This window comes from Hyperoodon ampullatus (genome assembly GCF_949752795.1).
Source record: "Hyperoodon ampullatus genome assembly, chromosome: 1".
Lineage (NCBI taxonomy): Eukaryota > Metazoa > Chordata > Mammalia > Artiodactyla > Ziphiidae > Hyperoodon > Hyperoodon ampullatus.
The window spans coordinates 91,443,234-91,465,622 of record NC_136914.1 but is presented as its reverse complement, the minus strand read 5'-3'; the positions used below and the strand labels follow the sequence as shown (position 1 = coordinate 91,465,622).

The window sequence follows — 22,389 nt, the reverse complement described above, 5'->3', positions numbered from 1 at the left end:
CCCTGCAGAGCTAAGCATCATCCCTGAAGTGATTGTATGTCTTCTTAAGGGGTCTCGGTTTTCAAGATTTTCGCTACCTAATCGGCAACTTGTTAACTTTTGCCACATTATCACCACCTCCTTCCTCGTCCACGAGTACTCTCCTATCTCCACGGAGATCCCGGCCCGTGCAGCAAGGAGGACTCGGGATGGCACCAGCCCCTCGTGATGGGGAAGGGAGGGGAAAGGGAGAGGCGTCTTCCGTATTTTGAGGGCGCCCTTTTGGAGGAATCCAGAGGCAGCCCGGGGTCGCGTGCAATCCCGGTGCATGGGAAAACGCGCCCGGAGGCCACCGCCTGGGCGCCAGGCCCCCGCGGCCGCCGCGGGCTCGGAACCTCCCTGTCCGGGTGGGGCGAGGTTGGAGGTGGGGAGGGGCGGTGAGGGGCTGGGCCCCCTCCCGCCCCTCCAGGGCGCAGGCGCAGGCGCGCGGGGTGCGGCCGCGGCGGGGAGGGCGGTGGCAGCGGCGGCGGCGGTGGCCAGCGGTGGAAGATGGCGGCATCGGCGGCGGCGGCGGCGGCGGCGACTGCTGCGGCGGTGGCGGCAGCCGAGCAGGTCTGTGAGCCCCGCCGCGGCCGGGCTCTGGAGGGCCAGCGGAGGCCGGGGTGCTGCCGGCGGGGCCCGCCTAGGGCCGGCGGGGATGACTCCGCGGGGTGGGGCGGGGCGGGAGGAGCTGTCCGCAGTCCGCGATGCTGGCAAAGGCCGGGCGGGAACCCAGGCAAGGGCCCCGGGGTGGAGAAGGGGGAGCCAGCCCCGGCCCTCGGCCTGGCCTGGCTGTCCGTCGGCGGGGTGAGGAGGGGTCGCTGTCCTGAGGGCCCGGGAGGCAGCCGTGGCAGCCGGGAGCCTGGGCCAGGACGTGCCGGGGACATGCCATGCTCGGTGGCCAGCGAAGATGCAGGCAAAAATAACCCCAGCCAGCGATCCAAGAGCCTCCCCTGACACCAGCCAAGAAACACTCAGCTGTTGCCTGGGCGTCAGCTTGCAGCCCCTTCGTGTGTGCCATCCCCGTATGCTGACATCCACGTTTCTCCTCCCGCTTTGGTTTTTGGAGACAGTCACCAATATAAAACTGTCTCCTATCCAGTTGGTTTAAAATCATTTTTTAAAATGCTTTATCAAGTATTTCCTGATCTGCATTGTAAACGGGTAACTTAGAATAATAGTTTAAAAGGCTATTTTCTTACAAAAAGCAAGCTATACATAGGCACACATGCACACACACATATATACATACCTGTAGTTACTAGGGTCATTTGTTATAATAAAAATAATTTTGATAGTCACTTTTTCCCCTTAATTGTTATTTCCTTTTAAAAAGAAACTGGTATTATAGTTTCTTTGGGAAAGTCTCATTCTTCAACACTGCTGAAAAAATACACAAGTCAAGTAGCCAACATTCTGTTTCCAGAACTGGAAAGATTTTCTTAGGCAATTAACAGCTTTTAGAGACATAGTAGACAGATATCACTGGAACAGTCATTCTGAGGGACATAAAAAATAAAAGACATGACATCTGCCTTCAAAGCTTAAAGTCAAACTGCCAGATAAATGCAGAAAAATCAGCTAAAGATGGTAGGCAAGCTACAGGTCCTAACAATAAAATAAAATCTAAAGGAATGAGTGAAATTGAAAGGAGACAAAGCTTCTTGAAGTTGTTGAGATTAAAATTGTCCCTTGGCGGGCTTCCCTGGTGGCGCAGTGGTTGAGAGTCCGCCTGCCGGTGCAGGGGACGCGGGTTCGTGCCCCGGTACGGGAAGATCCCACATGCCGCAGAGCGGCTGGGCCCGTGAGCCATGGCCGCTGAGCCTGCGCGTCCAGAGCCTGTGCTCCGCAACGGGAGAGGCCACAACAGTGAGAGGCCCGCGTACCGCAAAAAAAAATTGTCCCTTGGCTTTCCTGATTTCCCTCCTGATTTATCAGTGCCCATTTTAGATGGTTCTTTTTTCATCTGCATCACCTGTTGACGCTCTTGAAGTTCCACTGAATTTCTGTTCTTGCTTTACACCTGCACTGGGCAATCTGATCCATTCCTCAGTCTCTACTGCAGAGTTAGGCGTTTATGTCTCCAGCCTGAACTTAACTGAATTTTCCACAGGCACCCCAAACTCAAAAATGTTGGATTGGATCATATTCACCATTAAAAGGGTTACAGCCATCCATTCAACTTGGGTCACCTCGCCACAAATTTGGGAGCAGGGCGGGCTCAAGGGAACTGAGAAGGGACCCGCATTTGGTTTAATGCTCTGCTGTCCCAAGCTTGATATTTGAGCAAAGGGCCTCACATTTTCTTTTTGCTCTGGACCCCACAAATTATGTAGTGGGTCCTACTTGGTAGTCATCTTAGATGCCTCTAAGTCACACTCACATCCAGTCAATCACCAGATCCTTTCGGTTCTACCTCTTAAGGCTTCTCCCCAATCTTCTCTTCATCTGCAGTGCCAAAGCTCAGTCAAGCCTTCATTTGGACTGTTAGAGAAACCTGTTGTTGAAATCTCCATCTCTAAACCCTTCTATTCCAGTTCATCTCTTTTTGGTTTGATTTTGCTATAATGCAGATCTGATTATATCAGTGACCTATTTGAAATCTTCAGTAGTTCCCCATTGCCTTCAGGATAAAATTCATCATTCTTGATGTGATATTTATGTCCACTCATTTTCTAGCCCCTAATGACATCTCACCTCAATTTTTGTCCCATTCCTATACTCATCCTCTTCACCATCCACATAAAGCTACCAAAATTAGTTTGCAGAGATGACTTATACTCAAAAGTTCCCATGCTGTTCCCTCTGCCTGGAATGCCTTTCTCTGTACTTTGCTTGGCTAACTCCTGTTTGTCCTTCAAGATTCAGCTGAAGCCCCAACTTTTCTTAAAAACCTTCAACTGATGCTCCTGCTCGCTAAGTCGAGTGGCATTCCTCTTATGCACTCTTTCAGTATTGTGTGCATTGCTGTACGACAGCACTCGCCATGTTGAACTGCAATTGCTAGTGACCCTGTCTGTCTACTCTGCTGGCCTATAAGTAAGTTTGTTGAGGGTAGCTGCTCTGCCTTGCTCATCTTGGTAGTCTGGAGCCTCTGACATATAGTAACTCCAATAAATGGTAAGTGCATCAAATGAAATATAATACTGTACATGAATTGGCAGAGAAAATTAAAGAATGCATCTCAGGAGGGTAAGTTTTGCCCTGTCTCTCTATTATGTAGACCTATATTCAAACTCTGGCTAAGATTTTTAAATTGCCCACCTTTCAGCACTGTCATAAACCCATACTGTGTCTGTGAAAATTAGAAGCAAGCACACTTCCCCTAAGGTATTTTACTGCTTTCGGCTGTCAAAATGCATGTTCAACTCTAAAATGTTTGAGTGTCAATGCACCCTCATAGCTGTTGTACCTCATGCAGATATACAACCTACACAACTGTATTCAGCAACTTGTTTTGTGTTAAAGCTGTTGAGTAGATTGAATTATCTTCTACAGAGCCTTTCTTACCGCTTTGTAGAATTTAAACATTTTTGTCTGCCACATTACTCGCAATGATTATTCCTGTCTTTTTCCATTTTCCATAAGCCCTCAACCAGCCTGCTACCCCTGCCACCACAATAAGATTCCAGCTGCCCTCTCCACTCTTTCTTGGCAGAGGACCTTGCCTTTTATATCCCCAGGGAAAAGAAGAATTTTTTTTTTTTTTTTTCTCCTCTTGGTGTGAACCATTTCAATGAGGTGGGAGCCCACCCTTTAAGACTGGTTTCTCCTGTACTATCACTTTTCTTTCCTATCTCCTGAACGATCTTATTTCCCTCATTATTCTGCCCTACTCTGAGATCTTTGACCTTTGCCCTTCTTGGCCTCTTTCCCTCTGCCATCAAACATACAAGTCTTCCTGCAAATTGTTGTGAGGAGAGAATGAAGACATACTAACAAGAACAAGCACAGTTGTCCTCCGACAGTACATAATTCTTTAGTCTTCTGTCTTTCTGGACTCGAAAATAAATGCATACATGCTGGCATCCTTTCAGGACTATTCCTACTTACCAATTTGCTGCTCACAGTTCGTATTTGAGAGTCACAGAGGCACTTCTTGACAAATTCAGCAACACTGCACATCCGTAGTTTTCTTGTATTTCTCATTTTCCACTGTTCCTGCACATTTAAAGTTTCCCACGGGTACATCCTTGTCTCTTTATTCTCTTCCTCTATACTGTTTTTTACAGCAAACTGATGTGGTCTCATAGATTTAATTTACCTTGAAGGCGAAGACTCACAAATCTGTATTTCTAGTCCTGACCGACCTAATACCCCGTCCCATCCTTCCCATTGCCTTTAAGGCAGGTGGTTATTTCTCAATCAGTTCAAATACAACATGTGTAAAATCTTCTCCCTACTTCATTCCCCATATTTAAATAGTCACCATTCAGTAAACATGAGGGGCTTTTTTTTAACCTGCTACAAATTCACTTAACTCTTCTCTTGAAGTATATTTTAAATCTATTCTTTTTCATCCCACCTTAGTTTAGGCCCTCAATACTTCAGGCCTCCATTACCACAGCATCCCAACAGCCTACTTGCTGGTTTTCCTCTTTCCTGTGTCTCCTACAAATGCCCACACAATGAGCATCCTGAAACGTGTGTCATTCATCTTCAGAGACTTCCAGTGACTCCCAAATAAGCAGACATAAAGACTAGAGTTTGTACCCAGATGTCCAAAAATGTTCACAACCTAGCCTCCATTTCCAACTTGATTCTGCCGCCTTTGCCAGATTTGACCCACCTACTCCTCCTGGTTTCCCTGACAACTCCAAGCCCTCCTGTCTCTTCTCCCATGAACTCCACAGTATGTATTGTCTAAACTATTGATTTGGGCATCTGAACATACAGAGCATTTTATTGCATTGCTAACTGTTTTGTGTACCCAAATCACAATTGTAATATCTGGAGGATAAGGATCTTGTCCTATATTTCTTTTGTATTCCTATTTATAGTATTAGTGTTTAAGCATAAAGTGCTTAATAAATGCCGATTCAATAAATTAATTTTCTCAGAGCTCTGAAAAATATGAAAACTGGGCAGTATTCCATTCTACTCCTTCCTTTTGTGTTCCTGATATACCAGATTATTATGTAAAATGTCTTTCAACCATAGTCGAAAGTCGGAGGTTCTCAAACTCTTTGGTCTCAGGTTCTCTTTATACTCTTTTTTTTTTAAAGATTTTTCTTTTTTTTAGATGTGGACTATTTTTAAAGTCTTTATTGAATTTGTTACAATATTGCTTCTCTTCTATGTTTTGGTCTTTTGGCGTGAGGCATGTGGGATCTTAGCTTCCCGACCAGGGATCAAATCCGCACCCCCTGCATTGGAAGGCAAAGTCCTGACCACTGGACCATCAGGGAAGTCCCCCTCTTGATACTCTTAAAAATGACTGAGAATCCCAAAGAGCTTTTGTTTATGTGGGTTATATCTGTTGATACTTACCATATTAGAAATTAAAACTGAGAAGTTTGGGCTTCCCTGGTGGCGCAGTGGTTGAGAGTCCGCCTGCCGATGCAGCAGACACGGGTTCGTGCCCTGGTCCGGGAAGATCCCACATGCCGCAGAGCGGCTGGGCCCATGAGCCATGGCCGCTGAGCCTGCGCGTCCGGAGCCTGTGCTCCGCAACGGGAGAGGCCACAACAATGAGAGGCCCGCGTACCGCAAAAAAAAAAAAAAAAAAAAAACAGAAATTTTGTAAACACAGGAATATACAAACACACATTCCATTAGCTGTTAGAGCAATGGTGTCATCACATATGGTCATGTAGCCTCTGGAAGCTTCACTGTACAGTTGACCCTGGAATGACACAGGGGTTAGAGGCGCTGATCCCCACACAGTCAAAAGTTCACGTATAACTTTTGACTCCCCCAAAACCTAAACTAATAGAATGCTGTTGACCGGAAGCCTTACTGGTTACCTAAACAGTCAATTAACATGTATTTTGTATGTTATATTTGTTATATACTGTATTCTTACAATAAAGTAAGCTAGAGGAAAGAAAATGTTATTAAGAAAATCATAGGAAGGAGAAAATACATTTACAGTACTGTACTGTCTTTATCGATACCATAAATTTATGTCATCTGTTTACAAGATGAATCATCTATCAGCACCTACATCAATATTGTCTTATAAGGTACAAAACACTGTAGGTGTTATACATATTACTAACACTGGACATCAAAAATGAAAAGATAATATGGAAAAGAAATTCATATTTATGTGCATAACGATTCATGCATTGATAACGAAGAAGCAGCAGTATGGTTGCTTTACAGTAGCCTCATGTAATCAGTACAATTCCTTCACAGTAGCCTAACCTATACACTAATGAAAGGATCGTAATAAAATTTTTTATGGCATAGAGTATCACAGTCATATTCATAATATCTTTTTTAAAAAACCAGTTACATGGGATGATAGGCTGATACACAATTTCTCCAGTTATGAGAGAGAGAAACTGTACAGTAATGTAATTCTTTGAAAGCAAAGTTATAAAACAGTAAGAAAACTAGCATTATTAATTTTATATTAAATATCACTAAACTTACGTATCTACATATATTTTATGCATTCATGACGCACCTTTTTCTTATTTTTTTTATATTTCTAGGCTACACAGTTTATCTGCAAGTTTTTTCAAATTGTTGCAAATCTCCAAATTTTTTTCCAGTATATTTACTGAAAAAAATCCACCTATAGGTGGACCCATGCAGTTCAAATCCATGTTGTTCAAGTGTCATCTGCATATTCATAGGAGAAGAAGAGTAAAAAAAGAAAATAACATCTTAGTGTTATTTTGAAAATAATTTGCACCCTCCAGACACTTGAAAGAGTTCAGGGGACCCCTCCAGGGCTTCCCAGCCCGCATTTTGAAAACAGCTAGTCTAGGATAATGTTAACTTTAGCCATTTAGAGTGATAAATAAAGTGTATTAGCCTTTCCAAATTATTTTCATATAAATGAAAAACTATATACAATTAAACAAATCATTAGAAATCATTAATTAAAACAAGATTACCCACTGTAGAATGTGTATGTTAACTCTTCCCCCAAATGAGCTAGCTGTTCAGTTTACTGACGGTAGGACTATTCAAAGCAGACAGTGGAAATATGTTATCAGATGGTCACACTGAAGGTTCTCTGTGACCCTTCTCAGCACAGTCATGTCCTTACCTGGAGCCTGCAACTCAACATGACTTGAGGTTTATTGGTGGAAAATGTATCACTAACCAATTCAGCTTTCTTTAGTTATGAATTTGCACCTAACAAATAAATGCATCAAAAAGAGAGGGTATAGCTGCTCCATTGTGTTGTATTTTGTTTTTAGCAAAGTTCCAATGGTCCTGTAAAGAAGTCCATGCGTGAGAAGGCTGTTGAAAGAAGGAATGTCAATAAAGAGCACAACAGTAACTTTAAAGCCGGGTATATTCCAATTGATGAAGATCGCCTGCATAAAACGGGACTGAGAGGGAGAAAGGGCAATTTAGCCATCTGTGTGATTATCCTCCTGTTTATTCTGGCTGTCATCAATTTAATTGTGAGTATTTAGTACAGAATATTCTTTTCTTAATTACCATGGGGAATTTTTCTTCTGTTTTTCAGTCAAATCATGGACTCTCTTCCTATCATTTCTTTCAGGACCCTCTTTCTGCTTTTCTATACAGGCATACCTTGTTTTATTGCACTTAGCTTTATTGCACTTTGCAGATACTGCGTTTTTTACAAATTGAAGGTTTGTGGCAACCCTGCATCAAGCATATCTGTCGGTGCCATTTTCCCAACTGCATTTGCTCACTTCAGTCTCCATGTCACAGTTTGGTAATTCTCCCAATATTTCAAGCTTTTTCAATATTAATATATTTGTTATGGTGATCTGTGATCCGTGATCTATTTAATGTTACTATTGTAATTTTGGGGGGGTTGCCACTAACCACATCCATGTAAGATGGTGAATTTAATTGATAAATGTTGTGTACGTTCTGACTGCTCCATTGATTGGCTGTTCCCCATTTCGCTCCCTCTTCTCGGACCTCCCTATTCCCTGAGATAACCCTACAATGGCCTCTAAGTGTTCAAGTGAAAGGAGGAGTTGCAGTTGTCCCTCACTTTAAATCAAAAGTTAGAAATGTTTAAGCTTAGTGAGGAAGGCACGTGAAAAGCTGAGATCAGCTGAAAGCTAGGCCTCTTACGCCAAATACTTTGCCAAGTTGTGAATGCAAAGGAAAGGTTCTTGAAGGAAATTAAAAATCCTACTCTAGGGAACATATGAATGATAAGAAAGCAAAACAGTTTTATTGCTGATATGGAGAAAGGTTTACTGGTCTGGGTAGAAGATCAAACCAACTACAACATTCCCTTAAGTCAAAGACAAATCCAGAGCAACGCCCTAACTCTTCAATTCTGTGAAGGCTGAGAGAGGTGAGGAAGCTGCAGAAGAAGTTCGAAGCTAACAGAAGTTGGTTCATGAGGTTTAAGGAAAGAAGCCGTCTCCATAACATCAAAGTACAAGGCGAAGCAGCAAGTGCTGATGTAGAAGCTGCAGCAACTTTTCCAGAAGATCTTGCTAAGATAAGTAATGAAGGTGGCTACACTAAACAACCAATTTTCCATGCAAACAAAACAGCCTTCTACTAGAAGAAGATACCATCTTGGACTTTCATAGCTAGAGAGGAGAAGTCGGTTCCTGGCTTCAAAGTTTCAAAGAACAGGGTGACTCTCTGTTAGGGGCTAAGGCAGCCTGTGACTTTAAGTTGAATCCAGTGCTCATTTGCCATTTGGAAAATCCTAGGGCCCTTAAGAATTATGCCAAATCTACTTCTTCCTGGGCTCTATAAATGGAACAACAAAATCTGGATAACTGCACACCTGTTTACAACATAGTTTACTGAATTTTAAGCCCACTGTTAAGATCTACTGCTCAGAAAAAAAAGATTTCAAAATATTACACCTCACGGACAATGCATTGGTCACCCAAGAGCTCTGATGGAGATGTACAATGAGATCAGTGTTGTTTTCATGCTTGCTAACACAACATCCATTCTGCAGCCCACGGATCAAGCAATAATTTTGACTTTCAGGTCTTATTATTTAAGAAATACATTTTTTAAGGCTATAGCTGCCATAGATTATGATTCCTCTGATGGACCTAGGTGAAGTAAGTTGAAAAGCCTCTGGAAAGGATTCATCATTCTAAATGCCATTAAGAACATTAGCAGTTCTTGGGAAGAGGTCAAAATATCAAAGTTAACAGGAGTTTGGAAGAAGTTGATTCCAGCCCTATGGATGACTTTGAGGGGTTTAAGCCTTCAGTGGAGCAAGTAACTGCAGATGTGATAGAAATAGCAAGATAATTAGAATTAGAAGTGGAGCCTGAAGATGTGACTGAATTGCTACAATCTCATGATAAAACTTTAAAGGATAAGGAGTTGCTTCTTATGGATGAGCAAAGAAAGTGGTTTCTTGAGATGGAATCTACTCCTGGTGGAGATGCTGTGAAGATTATTGAAATGACAATAAAGGATTTAGACTATTACATACACTTAGTTGATAAGGCAGTGGTAGGGGCTGCCTGAGCTGCTTCCAGGCCTTAAGAATGTTTGCATCTCGGGGCTTCCCTGGTGGCACAGTGGTTGAGAGTCCGCCTGCCGATACAGGGGACACGGGTTCGTGCCCCGGTCCGGGAAGATCCCACATGCCGCGGAGCGGCTAGGCCCATGAGCCATGGCCACTGAGCCTGCGCGTCCAGAGCCTGTGCTCCGCAACGGGAGAGGCCACAACAGTGAGAGGCCCGCATACCACAAAAAAAAAAAAAAAAAAAAAAAAAGAATGCTTGCATCTCCATGAAGCCCTGCTATACCTAAGTTTACCAGGAGATTTGGGTCGGAGTGGGGTTGACGGGCTTCTTCGTTTATAAAATCAGGAGTGCTGATAAAAGAAGTAAAGCCTTGAAAGCTTCTAGTCCTACTCCTGCTCATGGTCATCATCAACTAGCTTTACTTGGATGGGACATCAGTCTGGCTGTATTGTGGGAATGTGGGACATCATGCACACTTGTAGCAGTGCCGCTGTCCTCGAGCATGTATAGACATACCTGTGAGATACCCGCAACAAAAAGAAAGAAATTAAATAAAGCAGTGGCAGGATTTGAGAGGATTGACTCCAATTTTGAGGGAAGTTCTACTGTGGCCGAAACGCTATCAAACGGCATCACATGCTACAGAGAAACCGTTCATGGAAGGAAGAGTCAGTGCAGCAGACTTCATTGTGGTCTCACTTTAAGAAATGGCCCCAACCACCCCAGCCTTCAGTGACCACCACCCTGGTCAGTCAGCAGCTGTCAGCATCAAGGGAAGACCCTCCACCAGCAAAGAGATCACAACTTGCTAAACGTTCAGGTGATGGTTAGCATTTTTTAGCAAAAAAGTATTTTCTAATTAAGGTATGTACATTGGTTTTTGGGGGTTTTGGTTTTTTGGCTTTTTCAGCTGCATCGCATGGCTTATACAGGACCTTAGTTCCCGAACCAGGGATCGAACCCCGGGACCCCAGCAGTGAGAGCGCCGAGTCCTAACCACTGGACTGCCAGGGAATTCCCTATACATAGTTTTTTTAGACATAATCCTGTTGCACACGTAATAGACTACAGTATAGTGTAGCCATAAGTTTTTTATGCACTTGGAAACCAAAAAAGTTTGTGTGGACTTGCTGTATTGCAATATTCGCTTTATTGCTCTTATCTGAAGCCAAACCCACAATTTCTCTGAAGTATGCCTGTATATGTTTTATCTCTTATTGAATTTTGATGAATATTTTCTATATGAAAACCTAGTATGTTAATATTGCCATGCACTAATTTTATTTAGAAAAAAATGTTCATAGACTCTTTCCTTTAAAAGACTTAAATTTTAGGGCTTCCCCCAATGCAGGGGACACAGGTTCGAGCCCTGGTCCGGGAAGATCCCACATGCCGCGGAGCAACTAAGCTCGTGCGCCACAACTACTGAGCCTGCGCTCTAGAGCCCGTGCTCCACAACAAGAGAAGCCACCGCAATGAGAAACCCGCACACCACAACAAAGAGTAGCCCCCGCTCGCAAGCAACAAAGACCCGATGCAACCAAAAATAGTTGATTAATTAATTAATTAATTTTAAAAAATAAAAATAAAAGACTTAACTTTTAAAAGGTTAGAGTCAACTCAATAGAAGAGACCTTTGTCAAGATGATTTTACTGCCTTCATCTCTCCTAAAAATATACTCCTTCCTGTTTTCATTCAACTTTTCCAAAATTTGCTCTTGCCTCCTCAGCTAGATTTTAAAATTGTAAACCTTGGATGGCAGTAAAGGGTTATATTTTGTAGTCCTAAATCTCTGTTATAAAAGAATGAAAGGATCTGAGGTAGACTGGTTTACACTAAGGTGTGAGAAACTGGTGTGTTGCCTTTTCCAAAGATATTTGCTTTCTTAAAGAAAGGGGTTAAATTTGAACCCCTCTGGCATGTGTGTGGATAGATATTTTCAGAGAGTGATTATTGGTATCCCTGAGACCAATCATGAACATGGATGCAGCAGTTCTAACATAATTTCACTTACTACTGTATTTTTTACTTCTAATACTCTCAAACCAGTCCATTGTATTTTATGTACATCCAAAACATTTGTATCTAATTCTTCACTTAAATCAAAAAGAGCTGATACTGTAAATAGCTTTACTAGGAGCACATGTTCTGAATTTATTTTATTTTAGAAATTTTTTTTTTGGAAAGTTATGGTTAAGATGGAAAAAAAAAAAAAAGACATTTTCATCCCCTTCTGCTTTAAAAGCTCATCCTAAGGTGACAATGTTAAGAACCAGAAATACCTTGGAAGAAAGTGGGAGGCAACTGAAATCCTGAACCGTAATATATGAAGACAAAAAGGAGGAGGAGTGGCAAATAACTTACCAGAGAAGAGAAACTGCATGTTGCAGGGGGCATTGGTGGAAGTGTCTTGCAGAATCCTGAAAAGCCTCAGGAATTGGAAGTACAAGTGCCTTGAAAAGTGAAGGGGGAACTGAAAACAGAGAGCTTGTTTGAAAAGTCCATAGAAGGAGGCATGCGATCCCCAGCCTCCCTCTCCTTCCAGGCAGCAGTTAGGCAGCCAGCCCTCCTAACCCCACACTGAACCAGAGGGGATTCTTTCTGCCTGAGGATATTGCCAAGAGGAGAGTAAGGATGGGTTTCCACACTGAAGGCAGAAAAGTCTGTATCCTGAGCACTGAGGCTCCCTTATCCTCATCCTCCACCTCCAGCTCCCTGTACCAGGCTTACATCCCCCAGCAAGAGATAGAATAGCCTGCTCTGGAGAAACTGAAGAACATAGAGAAAAGACCTGAAGATACACTTGGCAGGTCCCTGTGAAAAAGCCACCTAATCTCCCTACTGTGAAGCCTGTCAGTCACAAGTGCCACCCCACCCAGAGAACTTTCCCTGAACTTTTTATAACTGCTCTGTGAACTATGAACACAGAGCCACCAGGGATCAGTAGACTTTTATGGAAAGCTCCCAGAATTGAGAAATGATTGAGACCAAAAGCACCCAAACCATGGGGAAAGTGGGAATTCAGGGAAATGGAGAAAATGCAACAAATGACAGGAAACTTAAAAAAATTAAAACACACAATCAATAGCTTCAGAGAAGTCAGAGGATATTGCATCCATTAAACAAGGATACCATGCCATTAAAAAGAAGCAGTTAAAGAAAATGGAAGAACTCATAGAAATACACATACATAGATGGATGGATGGATAGATAGATAGACAGACATTGGAAGATAAAAGAAAATCTTCCACAAAGTTCAACTAAATTAAAGAATGAATCCAGGAACATTCTGTTAATTGGAGTTTTAGAAAGAGAGAAGAAAAAACACAATGGGAAGAAAGTTATCAAATAAATCAAGAAAGATTCCTAGGGCAGGTTGAAAACTACCATTCTGGATCCAGCATATGTATTAAAAAAAGGCTCACACCAAGGCTATTACTGTGAAATTTAAGAAGACCAGGAATAAAAAGATGATCCTAAAATCTTCCAGAGAATTAAAAAAACGGGTTTTGTATAAAGAACACAAAATCAGAGTGGCATCGGACCTGTCAAAAGCAGTTCTGGAAACTAGAAGGCAAGAAAGCAAGGACCTTCAAGATTCAGAGAGAACATAATTTCAAATCTAGAAATGCATACCAAGCTAAACTCTCAGTCAAATGTGAGGAATTATAGAGACATTGTTTTAGCCGCGCACACTCTCAAAAAATATTTACTTCACGTACATTCTTTCTAAGGAAGCCACGGGACGATGTGCTCTACCAAAAGAAGGTACTAAACCGAGAATGTTGAAGACAAGGATACCGGAAACTGGGTATCCTGCATGAGAGAAAGATGAAAGGAAGTTCCAGTATGAAAGTGAAGGGAAAGCTCATGATTACAGCCGTGCGACAGACCCAGAGGGCAGGAGCTCAGACTGGAGCAAGAAGATGAGGGCTCGTTCCAGAAAGATTTCCTGGGAGAGAAAAATAGAGCTAATACATTTTCTGGGAGGTTTGGACTTTTAGAACATTTTATTGAGAGACATTTTACAGAAATGTTGGAGAGTTTGAAAAAACTTAGTCTGATTTTCAAAGAAACTAAGCAAATGAAAGAAGGACAAATATTAAACTCTGAAAGACACAAAGTACAAGAAGGGAACTGCCATCATAGTACAGTATTTGACTTAGCAGTGAACAATATTTACATTGTTGTAATACTGAAAATACTGAACATGGATTTAACCAAAACTTGAGATTGGAGTTGGAGGAGAAGAAATATAAATTCTCATCTGCTAAAATAGGAAATTGATAGATACAACCTAAAATTGATCAGTAAAGAAATAACATATACTTATTATTTAGAAATATGGAGATAAATTCTAGACGAAATGGCTAAGATTGTTGAAAGTGGTTGCTCTGGGACGAGGTATAGGGGAGGTAGAAGAAATAAACTGCTCTTTTTTTTTTTTTATTATAGAACGTTTAGCACTTTTTTTTTTTTTTTTTTTTTTTGTGGTACGCGGGCCTCTCACTGTTGTGGCCTCTCCCGTTGCGGAGCACAGGCTCCGGATGCGCAGGCTCAGCGGCCATGGCTCACTGGTCTAGCCTCTCCGCGGCATGTGGGATCTTCCCGGACCGGGGCACGAACCTGCGTCCCCTGCATCAGCAGGTGGACTCTCAACCACTGCACCACCAGGGAAGCCCACCTTTAGCACTTTTTGACTTTTAGTTATTGGTATGTAATACCTTGATAAAAATAAAATTGGTTTTGTTTGTAAGTGGAAACCCAATTGATGTGTTCATCTCATTGATGAAACATTTTAGGAAGTTTAATCCTTTAGCAACTATCTTTCCTATTTGTTTACTGATTATGTTAAATGTATGCTACCTATTAACAGTGGGCTTGATTTCTTTTTTAGGTAACACTTGTTATCTGGGCTGTGATTCGCATTGGGCCAAATGGCTGTGACAGCATGGAGTTTCATGAAAGTGGTCTGCTTCGATTTAAGCAAGTGTCTGACATGGGAGTTATACATCCTCTTTATAAGAGCACAGTAGGAGGAAGGCGAAATGAAAATTTAGTCATCACTGGCAACAACCAACCTGTAAGTAACCACATTAATTGAGGAACATTAGAGAAAAATTCTTCGTAAAAACCTAGAGTTGATTACTGGAAATGGATATTTTCCTTTAAAGAAAATTCATAATATATTTAATAATATTGTTGGTCTTCTCATCCATCTATTAATGTTAGTTACTTTCTTAATATTCTAGATTTTGTCCCATGGTAGCATTTTCTGGGATAGATATAATTACTGTAAGAATACATAGTTTACTCTTTTCTCCTCCATATGTGGAAACCATTTAAAAAAGCACCTTCCCAGGTTAGAATACGCTCTACTCTCTGGGAGTCTGGAAGAGAATATGCCAGTCTAGTCAGTGGCAACCCCTGTCAAGTGGCTACTATAACGTAGGTTTTCAACTGACCAGAACCTCAAGGAGGCATCCTTACTGCCCCTGCCCGTCTTAGCTCTGGGTCCCTGTGCTCTGTGACCCATCTGTGTCTGCCAAGCATTACAGCAAATAAGCATGTTAAGCCCCCGTTTTAAAGGACTCTTCTCCCAAGTGGGTGGAGGGAGTCAGAGAGAGGCAGTTAAAATTATTAGGAGTTAAGCCTGCTATTGTAGAGTTCTTTTAGAATGTTCTTGATGAATTTTGGATGCAGTCTTGTTCGAAAACATATTCATGATAAAGTGTTTTTCTGAAGATTGTTTTTCAGCAAGGGACAACAAAGCTCAGTGTAGAAAAGAACAAAACTTCTATTATAAGTGACATTGGTGTGCAGTTTTTCGACCCAAGGACTCAAAATATCTTATTCAGCACAGACTATGAAACTCATGAGTTTCGTTTGCCAAGTGGAGTGAAAAGTTTGAATGTTCAAAAAGCATCTACTGAAAGGGTATGATTTATTTTCCTTGCTTTATTAATGGAAGAGAATTATTATCTAAAGTTACAAAGTGTGTGAGGTGGGGGGCAGGGGCAGCTTTACTGATAAAATGCTATGAACGAAGTGACTCCACAACAGCGGAAAAGATTAGTTCTAGATTTGTCATCAACTAGTTTACGTGACCATTATCAAATCATCTCTCTTTATCTCTACATGTGTGAAATGTGAATTAAAACACTTACCTTTCATATTTTGTCATTGAAACGCCTCCTCCTCTATCTCTACTAATAATCCTCACTTTAATTTAGAAACTCTTCATCACTACTTTTTTTTTTAATCTTCAGATTACCAGCAATGCTACTAGTGATTTAAATATAAAAGTTGATGGGCGTGCTCTTGTGCGTGGAAATGAAGGAGTATTCATTATGGGCAAAACCATTGAATTTCACATGGGTGGTAATATGGAGTTAAAGGCTGTGAGTATTTTTTGATTTTAAGAGAATTATTAGATTCTTGGGTACATAAGTCCTTATGTGGAAAAAGAGTTATGAAAAATGATAATGTAGTTGTATTTTTCGGACATGGAAAGATGTTCAAAATGGATTATGAAGTGAAAGAAAGTTATAAAACAATCTGTGAAATATCTCATTTTTATTTTTCAGATTATGCGTATGTTTATAGAAACCTAGAAGGGTATGCCAAAATGTTAACAATGGTTAGTTATGGGTAGCAGGGTAACAGATGATTTTCATTTTATTTCTGCTTGCCTGTTATTTTCTAAATTTTTTTTTTGCATAATGATGCCTGTGTTATTTTAAAAGGCAAACAAACAAACAAGCAAAAAGCTTCCAAAAGAGAATTCTCAGTATGCATGCCCTGAAGTTGATAGAGTTTTTTTCAGTTAAAAATTTTTCACATCTCTTCATGGGTTTTGTGTCTAGTGATGTGAAAATCAATTAGCAAATATATTAAATGTATTTTTATTTATACATCTATTATTAATTGTAAAGGAAAAAGATTTTGCCTTTATTACACCTGTTGAAAAGTAAACTTTTCTTTGTGCCTCACAGATTATATCTGAACTTTAATAAGTAACATATACATTTCATTTAAGGGAGCTATAAGTTCAAAAACATTTTACCTGCTCACAATTCTGGTCAAAGTATATTTATTCAAAATGTCTTTGGGCATCTGATCTATGCTACCTAATTAAAGCTAATTAAATTTGCTCTACTAAGCATTAAATGACAAAAGTTAAACCTAAGGACTTATAAAATAGTTCTTTGCTTTTAAAAAATTTAATCATAGTTCTTGAGGGAAAAAACTTTAAAAAATTAAGTTCTTTCACTTTCATAAATATCTTTTCCCCCTGAAGAATATGTTCCAATCTCTAAATAATAAATATGAACATAAAATGTGATTCTTGCCAGAAACTCAATAGTAGTGCTGAGTATTGTTTACATACATGTAGAAAGAAGCCATTCCTCTGAGAGAATAATAGTGTTGAAGAATGGTTACAGTCGGGCTGTTGTTCTCTGCATCAGAAACTCAAAGCAGCAAGAGATGTGACTGATTTGTTTATAGCCATTAGCAAGTCACCTAAATCTTTTAAGTTTTTCTACCTGAAAATTCTACCTGTTGTTAATATGACATACTTTGAAATACATATACACACATATCAGTTTCTCCACAGTTAAAAAAAAATAAGCCAGTATTGAAAAGATAATTAGCTTTATAATTCAGTTAATATCAGAGGTTAGTTTTTAAGTGTATGGCTAGTCATTAGAAAGAATTTTATCAATCAAACTGCTTTTTAAAAAAAACTACTAAGACAAATATTATATCACTTATATGTGGGCTCTAAGAAACAGTACAAATGAATCTATATACAAAATAGAAACAGACTCACAGACATTAAAAACAAATTTATGGTTACCAAAGGGGAAAGGAAGTCAGAGAGGGATAAATTAGGAGAATGGGATTAACAGATACAAACTACTATATATAAAACAGATAAGCAACAAGAATTTAATAACCTATAATGGAAAATAACCTGAAAAAATATATATATGACTGAATCACCTTGATGTACACCTGAAACTAACCCAATATTGTAAATTAACTATACTTCAATTTAAAAAAAAAAAAAAAAACTACTTTAGCAGTTTAAAGAAAGTAAAATTAAATAACCACAAGATGGCAGCGTTGGAACAAAATTTGAAAATTCCATATACTATCACTACAGAGTCAATTAGCCACTTCCATTACTTCATAATCAACTTTCATTGCTTTAAATACCCTCTATAAGCTGATGACGCTCAACTTTGGAACTCCTTCTTTCTCCTCTGAACTAAGTAAGATTCACATATCCAGCTGCCTTCTTACCTCTCCACTTCAATATCTAATAGGCATCTCAAACTCAACAAGTCTAAATTCTTCATATCCTCCTTCCCTCCCCAAACATGCATTTCTTTCAGCGTTCCCATCTTGTTAAATGGTACCCATTATTTCATCAGCAAAGCCTTTGGGCTCTACCTTCAGAAGATGTAGAGAGTCTGGCTGATTCTCACCACCACCACCATAGTGTAAACCAGCATCGTTTCCTGCCTGCACTGCTAGAATAGCCTCCAAAGTGGTCTCCCTGCTTCGTCTTTCACCCCGGTATTCAGTTCTCTGTACAGCAGCCAGAGCGATCCTTTTTAAAAGATCATCACTTCTCTGTTCAGAACCTTCCAAATGGCTTCCCATCTGATTCAGAATAAAATCCAAAGTCCATTCCCTGGCCTTATGTGTCTGGCCCCTAGTTATTTCTTTGACTCATCTCCTACCTACCAGTCGACTCCCTCTCTCTGTCCTTCAACCACTCTGGCCTCCTCTCTGTTCCTAGAACACAAGGCACATCCTCACCTTGGGGCCTTTGCATATGTGCTTTCCTCTGCCCAGTTACCTACATGCCCTACTCCCTCATGTCATCCAGTTTCCGTCAGACTGTGACCTTATCAGAGAGGCCTTCCCTGACCATCCTCTGGTCACTCTCTCTCTACTTACCCTGACTTGCTTTTCTCAGATGATGTCCTGTTTGTTTTACCTCTTCAGGTGTTTGTTGTCTGCCCCTCCCCAGTAAATGGGGACTTGGACTTTGCCTGTCTGTTGACTGCTGCATCCCCAGCACCTAGAACAGTATCTGACACATAGGAGACCTTTAATAATTATTTGTTGAATGAATGAAAAGAAGAAAAGGGAAGAAGGGAGAGAGAGGGTTAGGAGTTCCGAAAAAGAGAGAGTCTGCAATACAAGAATGTTCCTGGGATAGTGGGCTTGAAGAAGAGAACTTCCAGGCAGTTTTCTTTGAGTGCCTGGGCTTCAAAACTGTATGGTTTGAATCTTCATTTATGGTGTTACAAAAAAACATTGGAAATTAAAATTACTTTTCTCTAGGAGAAAAACAGTCTTTTTCTTCTTATCGTCAGAAATTTATCAATCAGTAACTTGGTTAAAACTGTCTTAGGAAATAATAAATGAAAATGATCTGAGACTTTATCAGTATTAGTCTTATTGTGCACTTAGGAATTTTGATATAATTTTTAACTAACTGGGAAATAAATTGCGTTAACAAGTGTACTGATATACATTGTGAACAATTACTAAGAGGTCACTAGGTGAATTTTGATTGGTTTTGGTTTTTTGTTGTTGTTTTGGTCATGACTTTTTCTTGCTGCCTTCTATTCTTGCTAATATTTCAGTGAGTTTTGTTTATTAATTTTGTCCTCTCCCTACTTGTGGATGCCAACAAGCCATATGAGTTTTCTCCTGATAGGAAAACAGCATCATCCTGAATGGAACTGTGGTGGTCAGCACAACTCGCCTCCCTAGTTCCTCCAGCGGAGACCAGTTTGGTGGTGGTGACTGGGTGCGCTACAAGCTCTGTATGTGTGCTGACGGAACCCTCTTCAAAGTACAGGTGACGGGCCAGAACATGGGCTGCCAGACCTCAGACAACCCCTGTGGAGACACTCATTAGAAGAACCCGAGAGGGCGTCAGTAGGTTCATATCGTGACCTGACTTTTTTTTTTTCAGAGTAGGCATGCAAATCATGTTTTTGCAGAGTTTGTGATAACTCGTTATTATTTTATCTGCAGAGCACTACTGTATCTATTATATAGTCTCCATGTTTAAAATAGTCTCAGAGAGCCTAAGTTCTAACACATTTCATTAAGTTGCACTGATCTTCAATTTACAGTTCTCTAAAACAATTAAGAGAAGTGAATGCAATCAATATTAATCTTTAAAGAAGTGTTTTTAAAATGCCACTGTTCCTTGTCTAAAGGCTAAAGGTCTGAAGCAACTGTTTAGACTCACTATAAGTAAGCTTTTGGTAACTAACGGGGATAGACCCACTTAAGATGTTTAAAGGTACACCATCAGTAAATGTTACATGCTCTGTCTTTTGGCTTCTAAGAGGAAAGACAGATTTTTAGTGCATTGACTTTCAGCCATATTCTCACATGCAAGTGAGGTCATTAAAGAACTTCACATATGGGAGTTAGTAAGAAACTATGGTTCCTTAGTTTTGCACTAGGAAGAAAATACTCTAATAGAATGTATACTCATTAAATATTGGTAAATATTATGCTCGCAGTGTGGTAGAAATTAAAGCACCATCTCAGCTTTAACTGTTAAATGATGATAGCTGTCATGTATTGAGCATCTTACAGTTCTAGGCATTGTCCTAGGCATTGCACATGGAATGTCTCGAATTCACACCACAACTCTATAAGCAGGTGTTGTTATCCCAGTTTACCCATTAGGAAACTGAGGTTCAGAGAAGTTAAGAAACTTGCCTAATGTTACAGAGGAAATAGCAGAGTTGGGATTAGAATTCGGGTGTGATTCAAACCTAGATGGACCTGTTTCTAAATACCGCATTCTTTTCACTATCTGCGCTGGAGTTTTAATTATTTAAAACTCTGCAAAGATGAACAAAGACTAATTCAGACTTACCTAGGCAGATAAGAATCAAACAAAACAGGTATGCTTACTCTAATTAAAAGAAAATAAATCAATCTCAGTCAAAAAACTGACCAATCACTGTCAGATTTTAAATTTTCTTAAGCCAATTCCAAAATATACTATAGAGAGATCAAATTGGCCTAGTTGTGGGTTACCCCCATTTCCCAACTGGGGTACCTGAATGGGTAAAAGGGTTGCCAAGATATGTATATCCTCAGCCCTCGGGGCAACACATTGGGAAATGGGGATGCCATGCCCCAGATGAGTCCTGCTGGCCCAGAATGGCTGGTGGATTTACCTCAGCAAGCCAGACAAATATTACCCTTTTTAATATGTGCCATACCTTGAAAAAAGTCAGGAAGCACTGGACTAAAGGGTACTAATGCAGGAAATAATATAAGTAATTTTTACGTAAGTATGAGATTGATCTCTGCTTCTAACATCACCACCCGTTATAATGTTTTACAACCCTCAAGCCAGTTGATTTTTAAGGTGTTTTATATTTGACTTGAAAGGAACTCTCTGGTATTATTAAGATACACACAACATCAGGAAGAGAGACCTCAAAGTAGTGTGCTGCCCCAGAAGCCCCATTGTCCTCCCTCCCTGTCACTATCCTTTTCTGTCACTGTGCCCTCACAACCACCCCCTACCTGCCAAGACTAGTTTTACCAGTGTATGGTCTCTTGTGTCTGGGTTCTCTCACTCAGCATTTCATTTGTAAGATTCAATATATCAGTCATTTCAATATAGTGTCCTACTGTGTGACTCTCACACCATTTATTTATGCTACTGTTGATGGGCATTTGGGTAGTTTCCATTTGGAAGCTATTAAAATTATGTCTTTTGGTAGAATCCTATATTCTTTAACAAGACTTGGGCAAGGAAGTGGAAGCCATCTGGTCTTATAAGATTTGGGTTAAATTCTAGGTATTTTCATTCTTGTTACTTTGGAACAGTATTACAAATTTCATTTCTAAAATAGTATGTATAAGTAAATAATGCTTTCTATGAATATAAGCTCCATACTTCTAACTTGCCCCATGTTTTCCTGCCTGATGCTTAGAATATGCTTCCATATCACCCTTCCTATCCTTCAGGGCCCGGCTTAAAGAACATCTCCTCCATGAAGCCTTGCCTGATCCTACAAGAAGTGACCTCTCTTAAAAAAAAAAAAAAAGTAGTGTGCTGTAAAATAGGCAGAAGAGATAAATCACAGGCCCCGTTCTGCGTTCAAGTATAATATTCTGTCCTTGCCAGTTTGAACTATATAGATAGGAAAATCAATACAAAAAAAATTTGCATTCAATATCGTCACAGTTCTCTCTGATAGAAAAACCAAATACGTTAGAGATTATGAGTAGTCATTAAAGTATACTAAAGTAGAGATTGACTTACTACCTACTACTGAGTGAAGTTTTTTTTTACGTGAAGAAAAAAAGAGAGCGAAATTTATGACCTCTGGGTGTTATTTGTTGTAGTGATATTCAGAACCCATATGAATATATTCAGTATCATTTAATATCTGAATAATGTTCAGAAAAACTCCATCGGAATATTCGTTCAGATGCTCAGTGTATTTGTAAATTTTACATTCATTACTTGTCTGCTCTATTTAGATTTGTTTTGAAAGTTTAGATAAATATTTTTACAAAAACCACAGAACACTATGTTACAAAGTATTATTTATTGAATGTAATTCATGAAATAATCTATTTTTACTCCTCTTTGAGAAATACTTGTTTTTGATACATCTCCATTAAGTGCTTTGGACATGAGAGAATATTTTGATGTTTTTACAGAACTGA

The 22,389-nt window shown here is 40.1% G+C and overlaps 1 protein-coding gene across 1 annotated transcript; it reads left to right on the top strand.

The window, feature by feature from the left end:
* Positions 1 to 207: 207 nt before the first annotated feature.
* SGCB (sarcoglycan beta) lies at positions 208 to 21,877 on the top strand (the record flags this gene model as incomplete). Its single annotated transcript, XM_079710962.1, has 8 exons — positions 208 to 403; positions 449 to 591; positions 7,398 to 7,607; positions 14,543 to 14,728; positions 15,391 to 15,582; positions 15,915 to 16,046; positions 19,388 to 19,531; positions 21,682 to 21,877. The coding sequence occupies 8 exons, from the start codon at positions 208 to 210 to the stop codon at positions 21,691 to 21,693; spliced, it is 1,215 nt and encodes a 404-aa protein (XP_079567088.1). The 3' UTR covers positions 21,694 to 21,877.
* Between the last annotated feature and the right edge of the window lie 512 nt (positions 21,878 to 22,389).